The sequence below is a fragment of the Gadus morhua genome, chromosome 4 (genome assembly GCF_902167405.1).
Source record: "Gadus morhua chromosome 4, gadMor3.0, whole genome shotgun sequence".
In the NCBI taxonomy this organism is placed as follows: domain Eukaryota; kingdom Metazoa; phylum Chordata; class Actinopteri; order Gadiformes; family Gadidae; genus Gadus; species Gadus morhua.
Genome location: NC_044051.1, coordinates 25236409 through 25249005, shown reverse-complemented (window position 1 = coordinate 25249005; position 12597 = coordinate 25236409). Strand labels below are relative to the sequence as shown.

The following is a 12597-nucleotide window of genomic DNA, read 5'->3' as shown; positions in this document are numbered from 1 at the left end:
AATGGCTTACTTAATTTTTTAAATATAGAACACCTGGAATTAAAGATGTTAGTTAATACCCTGGAAACGCTCCTTTTTCCATACTGTTGAAGTTGCTGTCAGTCAGACTGAAGACATTTAATTTGAGTGTAATTCATCTGCTACCAGTGAGTGAGATGCCCTCCTCAGTTTCTCTCCACCCACCGTTCTTCCTGCTGTCCCGGCCCTCACTGTACTCGCTGCCTCTAGAGCGAGCTCCATGGAGAGGCGAGCGGACTCCCTGCGTGGCCGGGGATCGGGCCCCGTTCCCTGGGGTCCTGGGGCCCAGGGCGGGGGACCTCAAGCCCAGGCCTGGTAGTCTTTCCTCAGAGCTCTTCCTGAGGAAGTCCACCAGCAGCGGGCTGAAGGGCTCCCGGCCCACACACACCAGGAGGCCGGGGCACGTCATCAGGCTCTGTACACTGTCGATCTGGAGATACATGTACATACACGTTACATAATACACTGTTATGTCACGTCGAGGAACGTAGAGTCATTCATTCAGAATGCAATGTAATGCACTGTTATGTCACGTCAAGGAATCATCATTCAATCAGATGTAGTGTAATGCACTGTTATTTCAGGTAGTGGACCGTGGATTGATTCAGTCACAGTTAATGTGATGCAGGCCTCACCTTGCGGCCCTCGGCCGTGTACAGCCGGCGCACGTGGAACTGCAGGGTGTCCGACGCCTCCTCCAGGAAGGCCCGGAGGCTGCGGGCCGAGCGGTGGCCCAGCACCACGCTGCGCCTCCGCCCCGGCTCGCTGTTCTTCACCAGCAGCACCCGCCTCTGCCGGGAGGGGGCGCCATCGGGTCTTTGGGCCTGGGGGGTGTGGCGGTGGTGGTGGTGGGGGTGCCAGACCGCCGGGCGTCGGCCCGCCAGCCCCATGTCCACGGGTTTGGCGCGGCGGTGATCGGAGCAGAGGTAACAGGCGCCGTCCTGCAGTTGGTCCAGGCGGTGGATGCCGTGCGTGCCCCGCGGCGTGGTCACCGTGCGGACACCGAACGGGAGTGGGACCTGGCCGGGAGGGAGATGGGGAAGAAATTAGGGAATCGATATACAGGAGTTTGGCGATTATTTGCCTCTGCAACAGTTGTATCCTCAGGTTGAGGATAAAACGTTTTTTAAGCAGGAAACTTCAAAGTTGTCTGATCATGCTATATGTGTGTTTGCCTACTCAATATGCATCAGCCACACCTATTGGCTGAACCACAGAAAAGATAAAACCACATCCTAAAATACATATTGTAATTGCAGAATAGCCATATTTAAAGGGGACATATTATACCACCAGGTGTGTGCAATGGCTAATCATACTCATACCTGCTGGTATAATATGTCCCCTTTAAAGAACCGCAATAAATATCCTATGGACATAGAAATATATAGATCATAGGGGTGTGACGAGATCTCGTGCCATGAGATCTCGCGAGATTAAACTTCTATTATTTGTCGACTGTGGGGGCAGTAATGCGCCTTTGCTACATCTATGCTGCCAGAACCTAAAGAAGGAGAAGGAAAAGAAGAGGAGGAGTAGGAGGGGAAGCAGGGGAAGCATCGAAAGCAGCCATAAGCTGTGTTCGAAATCGTTCCCTATCACGGATATAGTGTAATATATAGGGTGCTCGCCATTTTGTAGTGGTGTTCGAATTCTCAGTGGTTAATTTCATGCACTATATAGTGCACTTAAAATACCCAAAATTTGAGTGTACATACGATGTAGCCTATATGTTACTCCCGTATACCACAATGCAATGCGGCCGTGTTTTTCCGGAGGAGAAGAAGAGGCTGAATAACCGCGAAAACTAATACATTTAATCAAAGTACATTTTGGGTACTTTGATTTGGTTTTGCACATAATATTGTTTGCAATTGAAAAAAAGAGAATTATTTAATTTAATTTTTTTTTTTTTTTTTTTTATATCGTGTTTTAGTTTTAGTTTCAATTTCTTGCATGTAAAGAGTTATAATAAAACATTTCAAAATGCATGCGCGACTTGGTTCAATAAAAGTCTAGTCCAGTCATACAATTTTTCATTGTAGTTTTCTTAAAATCTCGTCTCGTCTCGTTCTCGTGAACCCAATATCGTGTCTCGTCTCGTCTCGTGAGCTGAGTGTATCGTCACACCCCTAGATCATATAGTGAGGTCCTGACGAGGAAGTATATCACCACTCAATCTTTGTATTTCACACTTCACTAGGTTGTAGCCTGGTTACCAATGAACAAGCTTTCAATCATATTTTACATTTCCGAAATGTTCCAAAAGAACAATCTATTAACAAAGTATCATCCAGCGCCATTGATTTTATTTTTTAATCTAATTTTTAGGTTAGTCAGAGACCTATAAACCCTGACTATACCAGATTTACCACAACGACATCTAGCAAGCCATCAGAACAACGGCAGAACAGGAAGCACAAGCACCTGCATCCACAGACTACCAACCATCTCTCTCTCTCTCTCTCTCTCTCCAGTGTTTCCCCCACGTTCACAGAGCAGCGGCGCGCCGCCGCTGCTGAATTTTCTCCGCCGCTGCAATAAAAATCCTTCTCCTAATTTATTTATTTTTTTTACGTAGCTCCTTTTAGAAAATGTACAGCGCATAACGTCAATTGCGCAGCACGCGGCACATCGTCACGTAACCAACATCAAAGAAGAAAAATACACAGCGAGTGGGGCAGTTGTTGGCAGTAGGCTACCCTACACGGTTGCAAAGTTACATTGATTCTAGCAGTAGCGAGTGAGGCGGAAGATCGAAGAAAGAAGGAAAGAGAGAGACAGACACAGAGAGAGAGAGACAGACAGAGAGAGAGAGAGAAAGTAAGTTGCTAAAATGTGTCGCTACATGACCACCAGTATTAAAAACCCTCTGAGCCCAATCATTTTATTGTATCTATAAACCGCAACCTCCGTGCCGTTTTTCCTCTAGTATTGTGTGTGTGTGTGTGTGTAGGCCTATGTGTGTGTGTGTGCGTGTTGTCGCTCTTTTTTGGGATCACTCATAGCCTTTACAGGAGCTTATAGCCAGTCAGGAATTTATAGCCTAGGTATTTTCGGGAACTTTGAAAAATGAATCCATACTGTTAGATCCGATGTTGTTCTTTATTGCCATATAAAATCCGTTTTCATCGCGTATTTTAGTATGGGATTTATGCTAATCGCCTGTAAGCATGTGGTCATTAGCATAAATGCAGGGAAAAAACCTAAGGACTTCTTAAAAGATCATGAATAGTTTCTATTATGTATAACTTATATTTATTTTATAATTTTCTCATCACTTTTTGACTCCCAAGACTAAGAAGAAGTGTTTTAAGCAATAAAAAGCTTAATCAATTTGCCTTTTTTGTGTCATATCAATAAAGTGAGTCTGTGTTCTTTTCAAATTTATAATTTAAAAAGATGTGTTTTGCCCATTGTTGCAGGAGATTTCATTTTTTGAAAAAAGTGTCTTATGTAAAAAAAAAACAGTTATGCTTTGGGCATAGCAACCATGTTTAGTTTTTAAGCATTAGGCAAAAATCTGTAAATAAATTGTGCAAATTATATTTGCGTTGTGGCATTTTTTGTTTAAATATTACTATACAAAAATATAAAAATCTGTAAATGAAGCCACAAAAGGGAAAGTTACAACACCAATAATCCCATCTACAGTAATACACAGGACTGTTTGAATAGGATTTAAGTGCATATTCTCCTCTCAAAGTGCACCAGATTCATGCATTCCAATGTAAAGGGTACAAAAAAATTTCGGCAGGGGGGGCATGCCCCCGGACCCCCCTAGAGGGTTCGGGGACCACACCACCGCTGCTGAAAAAAATGCTGCGGGAAACACTGCATCTTTTTAAATTATACATTTGAAAAGAACACAGACTCACTTTATTGATATGACACAAAAAAGGCAAATTGATTAAGCTTTTTATTGCTTAAAACACTTCTTCTTAGTCTTGGGAGTCAAAAAGTGATGAGAAAATTATAAAATAAATATAAGTTATACATAATAGAAACTATTCATGATCTTTTAAGAAGTCCTTAGGTTTTTTCCCTGCATTTATGCTAATGACCACATGCTTACAGGCGATTAGCATAAATCCCATACTAAAATACGCGATGAAAACGGATTTTATATGGCAATAAAGAACAACATCGGATCTAACAGTATGGATTCATTTTTCAAAGTTCCCGAAAATACCTAGGCTATAAATTCCTGACTGGATATAAGCTCCTGTAAAGGCTATGAGTGATCCCAAAAAAGAGCGACAACACGCACACACACACACATAGGCCTACACACACACACACAATACTAGAGGAAAAACGGCACGGAGGTTGCGGTTTATAGATACAATAAAATGATTGGGCTCAGAGGGTTTTTAACACTGGTGGTCATGTAGCGACACATTTTAGCAACTTACTTTCTCTCTCTCTCTCTCTGTCTGTCTCTCTCTCTCTCTGTCTGTCTCTCTCTTTCCTTCTTTCTTCGATCTTCCGCTTCACTCGCTACTGCTAGAATCAATGTAACTTTGCAACCGTGTAGGGTAGCCTACTGCCAACAACTGCCCCACTCGCTGTGTATTTTTCTTTTTTGATGTTGGTTACGTGACGATGTGCCGCGTGCTGCGCAATTGACGTTACGCGCTGTACATTTCCAAGGATTTTTATTGCAGCGGCGGAGAAAATTCAGCAGCGGCGGCGCGCCGCTGCTGTGTGAACGTGGGGGAAACACTGAGATGTGTTTTGCCCATTGTTGCAGGAGATTTCATTTTTGAAAAAAGTGTCTTATGTAAAAAAACAGTTATGCTTTGGGCATAGCAACCATGTTTAGTTTTTAAGCATTAGGCAAAAATCTGTAAATAAATTGTGCAAATTATATTTGCGTTGTGGCATTTTTTGTTTAAATATTACTATACAAAAATATAAAAATCTGTAAATGAAGCCACAAAAGGGAAAGTTACAACACCAATAATCCCATCTACAGTAATACACAGGACTGTTTGAATAGGATTTAAGTGCATATTCTCCTCTCAAAGTGCACCAGATTCATGCATTCCAATGTAAAGGGTACAAAAAAATTTCGGCAGGGGGGGCATGCCCCCGGACCCCCCTAGAGGGTTCGGGGACCACACCACCGCTGCTGAAAAAAATGCTGCGGGAAACACTGCTCTCTCTCTCTCTCTCTCTCTCTCTCTCTCTCTCTCTCTCTCTCTCTCTCTCTCTCTCTCTCTCTCTTCCACTCACTCACTCACTCCCTGTATTCCTCCCTGACTTCCTGTCTGGATCCCTTTTTATTCTTCCTTAATTTCTATTTCTCTCATTTCTTTCTCTCCCCCCCACCTCTCTCTTTCTCTCATTTGTTTCTCCCCCCCCCCCCCCCCCCCCCCCCCCCCCCCCCCCTCTCGCTCTCTCTCTCTCTCTCTCTCTCTTACTCCGGCTCTGTTTCTCTCTCTCTCTCTCTCTCTCTCTCTCTCTCTCTCTCTCTCTCTCTCTCTCTCTCTCTCTCTCTCTCTCCTCACCTTTTGCGAAAGGTCGTCCAACAGTGCTTCAAAGCACTTGAAGCTGCGCCGGTGGACGGCCATCTTGACCCCGCCGAATTGGCTGTCGCCGCTCTTGTAGAAGGTGATCCTCTTCGTTGACGGAGCTGAGGTCACATGCGAGGGAGGTTGGTGGGGCTGGGGTAGAGGAGAAGTTAGGGTTGATGAAGCGTCATGTCGTTTAGTGGAGATTGGGGGATTGGGGTGGTGGTGTTGGAGGTCCCACATCTCTGTGGGGGCAGAATGCTGCATGCTGCAGGTATACCTGAGAAACACACACACACACACACACACACACAAACACACACACACACACACACACACACACACACACACACACACACACACACACAAATAAACATTTAATGGTAAAGATGTTCATTAAAATACCTCAATGGACACACACACACACATACGCAAACACCGGTGTGTGTGAGTACACTACAAAAAAATCACTAAAATAGTATTTTCATAAGAAGTTCCTATTTTAGATAGCGGAACAACAGCTTATTGAACATATTTACTGGCCTGTACACAAAATAGATATTTTGATTCTTTTTAATTTCGATTGTATCTCGCGAAGATCTACGTCGGGCCTCAGAGTCACAAGCATTACTTGGATCTGCAGAGCTCCTGCATTCATACTTCACATCAGCGTGTCGATTCCACAAGAGGGCAGCAGAGCGTTCACAACAACTAATGTGCAAATCTTAATCATACACCACCTCCTGAGGTGGTTTTGACAACGTGTGTCTACATTTCTCAAACAACCGTTCCCACCTGCTTAGAATGAGGTAAAAGGTGATTAAAAAGCATTTCAACAAAGGGCGTGGGTTGAGAGACTGCTCTTTCTCCTCTATGGTATATTTAGAAGTGCTAGCTAGCACATCTTAACAAATCCAATTTGGATTTGGACGTTAACAGTTCCGCCCTGATTCTGAGGTCTGAAAAACACCATGTTGCATAATACACCTTTAACATTGTTTTCACAACCAATAAATGTCATGTTTGGAAAATAAGCGACGTGTTGAAATTTGACTTTTGATATGTTGACATTTTCACTGCTGTTTTAATGGTTTGCGATAGTCTTATATACCTGTTATTTGTTACTTGTTTGACCAATAGTAGAATGTTCACCAAAATGTACAACGAAAAGAAAGTCGTTGATCCACTAAGTTTTTTACTGACCATACACAAACAAATGAATACCCCTCCAACTTTAACTCAAATATGAACACTGCAGGGAAATAAGCAACTCCTACATATTTAAACCTGGAAAATGGTAGCCATTTGCTGAACAAAAAGAGAGATGTTCAGCTCCACAGAGATAGATTAAGGGCACCCAGGGAACCAGATTATCTGAGAAAGAGCCCAACGAGAGGAATGGCGTTAGCAACCAGCTTAGAAGACCTTAATTCCCCCAAGGCTAGACCGTGGGACAAGTCAGTCAATGCATGGCAAAGCACTGCATGCAAATACTTGTTGCTACCTCACCGCTTCTCGTAATCCTCATCTCACATCTGATGTAACAAGCTCTCTCCATGTTGGTTAGATTTAAAAAAGGCCACGGTTCACCCTATGCCAGCTGATTACTAAAGACCTGTTCAAAGGATTTTGATGTTCAAAGTAAACATTTACCTTAAGTTATTTAGCCTCCAATTTTTCCGATGTGACTTACATGTGAAATGATGCCTTTGGCAACAGTTATGTTATTAAAACATTTTGACTTGATTGACACTTGATTGACACTGAACTTTATGACTTGATTGACACACACACACACACACACACACACACACACACACACAGGGACAAACACACACACACACAAACCCATAAAAACTAGGGATGTACCGAAATGACAATTCTTGGCCGAAATCAAATATACTGAAACAGTTGGCCGAAAGCCGAAACCGAATACCAAATTTGGCTTTTGCTGTTTTTCATTCATTTTGCTTTAATTTTTCACAATTGCATAAATCAAACAATTAAATGTCCTTTATAAACTTTTTGACGCGTACACTAGTATGTTGTCCGGTATGTTGCATAAAAACAAGAGTAAGGTCAATAGTTTATTTTTAAAATATGCTGTTTCATTCATCCCGCAAGTCTGTTTCAAACGTCCCGACTAGGCGGGGCGTTTGAAACAAATGTCAATTTACGTTCAAAGTTAAAAAACAGCTTGATTATCCAACATATGTGTTAAATTACACATTTATTGTCATTTAGTTGTTTACAAGTGCATGCAGACCTTTTTTCAGTTAGTTGTTAACAAACTTACCTGCGACTCTTTTTTAATCCCTCTTTTTTTAGAAGCGCACCCGGCTCATTACACACTGGTTGCGTTTATTTTAATCAAAAATAAAAATGTTCGGTGCATTTTATCCAGCCTTTTTACTCCTAAAATTATGTTTTGGGCCATTTTCGGCCGAACATTTTGGGTGGCCGAATATTCGGTGCATCCCTAATAAAAACACACACTTCTAACTGATATGAAATAAAATGTGAAGAAAATTTTCAAACCACCATTTAAGACAAGGTGGTTGAGCCTGCCAGTAATGTTTTGGTAAAAGTAGAAGACATCGAAACAGGAAGACAATATCCATGACTCTTTTTCAAATTAAAATAACTAAAAGAAGGAATAGCAGATCATTAATCATAGGCCTACTAAGTTGTTGTACAGTAGGTAAATCCTACTTAGCAAGAAGGTCTCAATGGTTTAGGATTAATATTGTTTTTAACCTGTGGATCAGAACTTCACCGGCTAAGAACCAGGCCAGACTATCGGAGCATGTAAGCTTGCATCAACAAAAAATCAAAATGATAGCTTGGGTATTTTAGGCAGTATAGGATCAAGGCAGTATGTCTATAACCACTGCACTATTTTGGAAGTGACTTGGGTCAACATTTAATTTATTGAAAACACATAGCTGTATGTTTTACTTACGCACAATCTGTGTCCCAGAATTGTGGTCATTTATTGAATTAATGGCAATTCAATTTGAGTTACTGATGTTACTACTCTCAAAATATCCTTGTGTATTACTTCAGAAAGAATCCTAAACATAAGGAAGTCCATTAACAGTGCAACCACCTTATTTGACCACTAAAACAACAACGTAAAATCCAGCAACCATACAAGCTTGACGCTTCAGTTAATGAAAGACTAATTGTTTTCCGTTGGACAGGTACTCACATTGGAGGGAAACATGGTCCAAACGGCTCGGGAAAAAAAGTGGGAAACCCCTCTTTCAATTGCGTCTTAGTAAGACAACTGTGTTCCTCTTATTTCAACTGGATGTATTTATTCTCTATCTGTCACCGCATCCTTCGCATCAGTCTGTTCAACAGCTCCCAACCAAACTCCAGACAAAATGGTGGCCCCAGGTTCCCGCTGTGTACTGTGGCGGAGGAGGGAAAGGGGGCTGGTTAAGAAGATAAGAATGAGGAGAAGCGTGGGGAGGAGGGTGAGGAGTTAGTGACTAAGGATAGAACTGGAGAGCTAAGCCTGCTTAGGCACCTTGGGAGGGCATACTGCTAGGGTGGCGCTGGAGGGAGAGGGGATGGGGAGGGGGTGTGTAGTGTGTGTGTGTGTGTGTGTGTGTGTGTGTGTGTGTGTGTGTGTGTGTGTGTGTGTGTGTGTGCGCGCGCGTGTGTGTGACATGGCACTCTGCTCGTTCAAACTCAAATTAAAAACGAGAATGTCTAACTTGTAGGTGAGTGTGTGTGGTGGGGTGAGGAAAGGGTCATGTGTTAGGACAATGCAATAACTGTGCAAGGAAGCACAGATAATCACGGTGGCCAATCAGACTGGAGAACCAGAAACCATGTTTATCTTTGAATCAGAATCACTATGGTCTTCCTCATTTCGTTGTTCATTTTCGAATGTACATTTCTTCTACTAAACATATTGTGTAAATATTTTATGGACATCTCTATACTCATTCTAGTTGTATTATTTTTTCAGTTTTTACTCAACTTTTGTTATGAAACCTTCTTCTTCTGGGATCGATAAAGTACATATTTTCAATACAGTACGTATAAACTCCTAGGTTACTCAATAGCCCCTGTTCACAGAGGCATTATGTAGGACCAACACAAGGGTCCTACATTCCCCCTGGGTTATTTTGATTACAATTATGAGTGTCCTTTTTTTCACCAAGGCAGGGTAGAAGACTCATCTATTGAAGATGATCCACATTCACCATTGCTGTTACTTGCTGTTACATTGCTCACAGACATAAACAAATCACCTGCCGACCAATGGTTATGCTGGGGGCTTCACCGTGTATACCCTGGGTTTAGAGTCAATCTGTTCACTAGGGGGCCTACCCTGGTGACATACCCATAATTAGAGTTATCGGAGACATCTGTGTTTTAGAAAACACAAGACCGGAAACCATAGCAACGCCGGTAAACAAACCCAGAGAAGCCCAATCCCTGAGAGCTCCCCGCTACGGCCATCCGGAGGCGCACAGAGCTTTTGGGCGTGATATGATATATACAATTATATTATATTGTATACTATTATATATAGAGCTCCGGGAGTCGCAAATGGCAACAATCACTTTCTCCCCCATGCTGCAGTTCACCCCGGACTGCACTGCACTGAGTTTGACGGTTGAACGCTGATTGGCTGTCGTCACGCAAATTCGCGTCAAAGTTGAAATATTTCAACTCGAGCGAATTTGTCGCGCAAATCAAATCAAATCAAAACTTGTCGCCGGTTTTCTCTCGCGAATAATTTGCCCGATACGCGTCTCTACTTCACTTTGTATTGGATCTTGTCGCCCCGTCGGGTTTGGTGTGAACGCACGGTTACTGTCTTTAAACAGCGCTCCATTCACTTTGTATAGAATGCAAACAAACTTAATAAAAACTTAATAAAGCATGCCTTTCACAAATACACGTTACTGTCTGCACGACTCTTGTCTGTCTATACAAGCTGTTTGTGTTGAAAATAATCCACCCATTGACATCTTAACTGTCCACGTTCTGTCTCAGTGATGGATTAAAAATGTGACTCATTGAGACCATGGACCTATGGTTTAGACCTGCTGCAAACAGTACAAACCCCAAAGTCCCTTCCCATGAAGGGACCCGAGTGCCTGCCACATACCCAAATACCTCTACTACACCTATAAGGGGTCTCAAAGTTTTCCTCCACTTTTGTCATGTAGGCATGGGCGTAATTTCCACTGGGGACGGGGGGGACTTGTCCCCGTCCTCTTTTCAAAATCCTGTTTGTGTCCCCCCCACTTTACTAACCGCAAAAATCTTGCTTATTTACTTTTTGGCTAGCTGTCAGATTCGGGCTGAGAATGTGAATTGAGCTGCTGATTGTAAGGCCCTGATAAAAAAAAGAAAAATTGTGCTGTCAGTTAAACTCGTTATTAACGGCGTTAACGCAAACCAATTTTAACGGCGTTAATTTTTTTATCGCACGATTAACGCAAATTGTTATTTTTTAAAAAAACTTTTCTTTTCTTTTTCTTTTCTTTGGCTCAAAACAAAGAAGCAGTAGCCTGACTGCTATGTTCAATGCAGTATGTTTGTATATTCATCGTTTAATTGCACTATAGGCTTTTTTTTTGTATCAACCGGTTTTTGATCAGCATATGCCAATGTTGTTATCAATAAAAAAACATTTGCACAAGGCAAGCCGATGCACTTCTCCATCTTGATAAGAGCATTAAAATGAGAAAAATTAATGGGACAAAGAAATCAAGGGATATTTAGCATAGAAAAAAAATTGCCGTGAGTTAACTATGACATTAATGCGATTAATCGCGATTAAATATTTGAATCGCTTGACAGCACTAAAAAAAATATATAAAAAATTGCCAAGGACGAGTAGAGGACACGGACAGCCTGACTACGCGGTTCTACAGTGCATTTTGGCGTCTGTGGACTCGGAGTCTCGGACGTGTTCCACCGCGCATGCGCACTTGAACAAAATTGCTCACTGAATGAAAAGGCTTCGCGGGGTTTTTCATAAAAATGAAACGCCAACAGCAGTTCAATTTAATGTATTTCTTTGGAGAGGGGATGAAAAGAAAGAAAGGACATGTGAGTTGGTTGATTAGGTTGTAAAACAGCATGAGTTTTCTACTAACCGTAACTTGAAAATGAGTCCACCTTAAACCGGTTAGAATCCAACCTGGTCTCACAGGAATTGTTGTTAGAATCACACACCACGGGCTCAATAGGATGGGGGTGACCAGATGTCCCGCTTTGTGCGGGACAGTCACACATTTCCATTACTTTTTACACGTCCCGCAAATTGAGACATTGTCCCGCATTGTTATTGACAGACTCAATTTTTTATTTTTTTTAAATGCGTGTTTTATAATCTGGCATTTATTAAATAAATGTGTGCGGAGACAGCAGTAAAGGCTTTCATCAGGGGGCGGGGCGGGCTGTTTTATCATGTCAATCAAACTGGGACGCGGACGCAGGTTAAAGGGGTAGTTCGGAATTTTGGACATAGAGCCGGATTCCCAAGTTACCCTTGGTGTTCTTTATCATTGGAGACAGTTTTCAACACATTTCATTCAGTCCTTCTAGTTGCAGAGTTTGCTTGCGCTAGGCTAGCACACGGCAACGGGCAATGCTAGCCTGCTAAAAAAACAGTCTTACCCACTCCACAGTACACCCGAGGCAAATCAACTATAACGCCAGACGGTCGATGTAAATGTCTGTGTTAGAAATATAACCAACCTTGCATTGCATTACATTTGGAGGGACTTGCTGTGTCTCAGCAGCAGTGTTATATTCCTGGTAGTAGGCTACGGCAGCGGCGGACTGATACCTAGGTTATATTCCGCTGCTGCTGAGAAAGTAGTCCCTCAAAATGCGATGATTCCTGCGATGCAAGGTTAGTTTTCTTTCTAACATTATTCTATCAACACAGACATTTACATCTATATGGGTTTACCTTGGGTGTACTGTTTATTGGATAAGACTTGTTTTAATAGCAGGCTAGTATTGCCCATTGCCGTGTGCTAGCCTAGCACGAGCGAACTCTGCAAATAGAAGGACTAAATGA

At 42.3% G+C, this 12597-nt stretch overlaps 1 protein-coding gene across 2 annotated transcripts in view; it reads right to left on the bottom strand.

The window, feature by feature from the left end:
- Nucleotides 1-12597, bottom strand: part of rp1l1a (rp1 like 1a) — a 36339-nt gene that overhangs the window by 14781 nt on the left and 8961 nt on the right. The window contains exons 1-4 of one of the 2 annotated variants that reach the window (XM_030355204.1): nucleotides 8746-9049; nucleotides 5532-5814; nucleotides 654-1037; nucleotides 184-448 (exon numbers count right to left, since the gene is read on the bottom strand). In XM_030355204.1, the coding sequence (XP_030211064.1) occupies nucleotides 184-448; nucleotides 654-1037; nucleotides 5532-5814; nucleotides 8746-8747 (934 nt within the window). In that variant the 5' untranslated portion in view covers nucleotides 8748-9049. Of the gene's footprint in view, nucleotides 1-183; nucleotides 449-653; nucleotides 1038-5531; nucleotides 5815-8745; nucleotides 9050-12597 lie in introns of those variants that run through there. The other variant, XM_030355203.1, reaches the window with a different exon arrangement.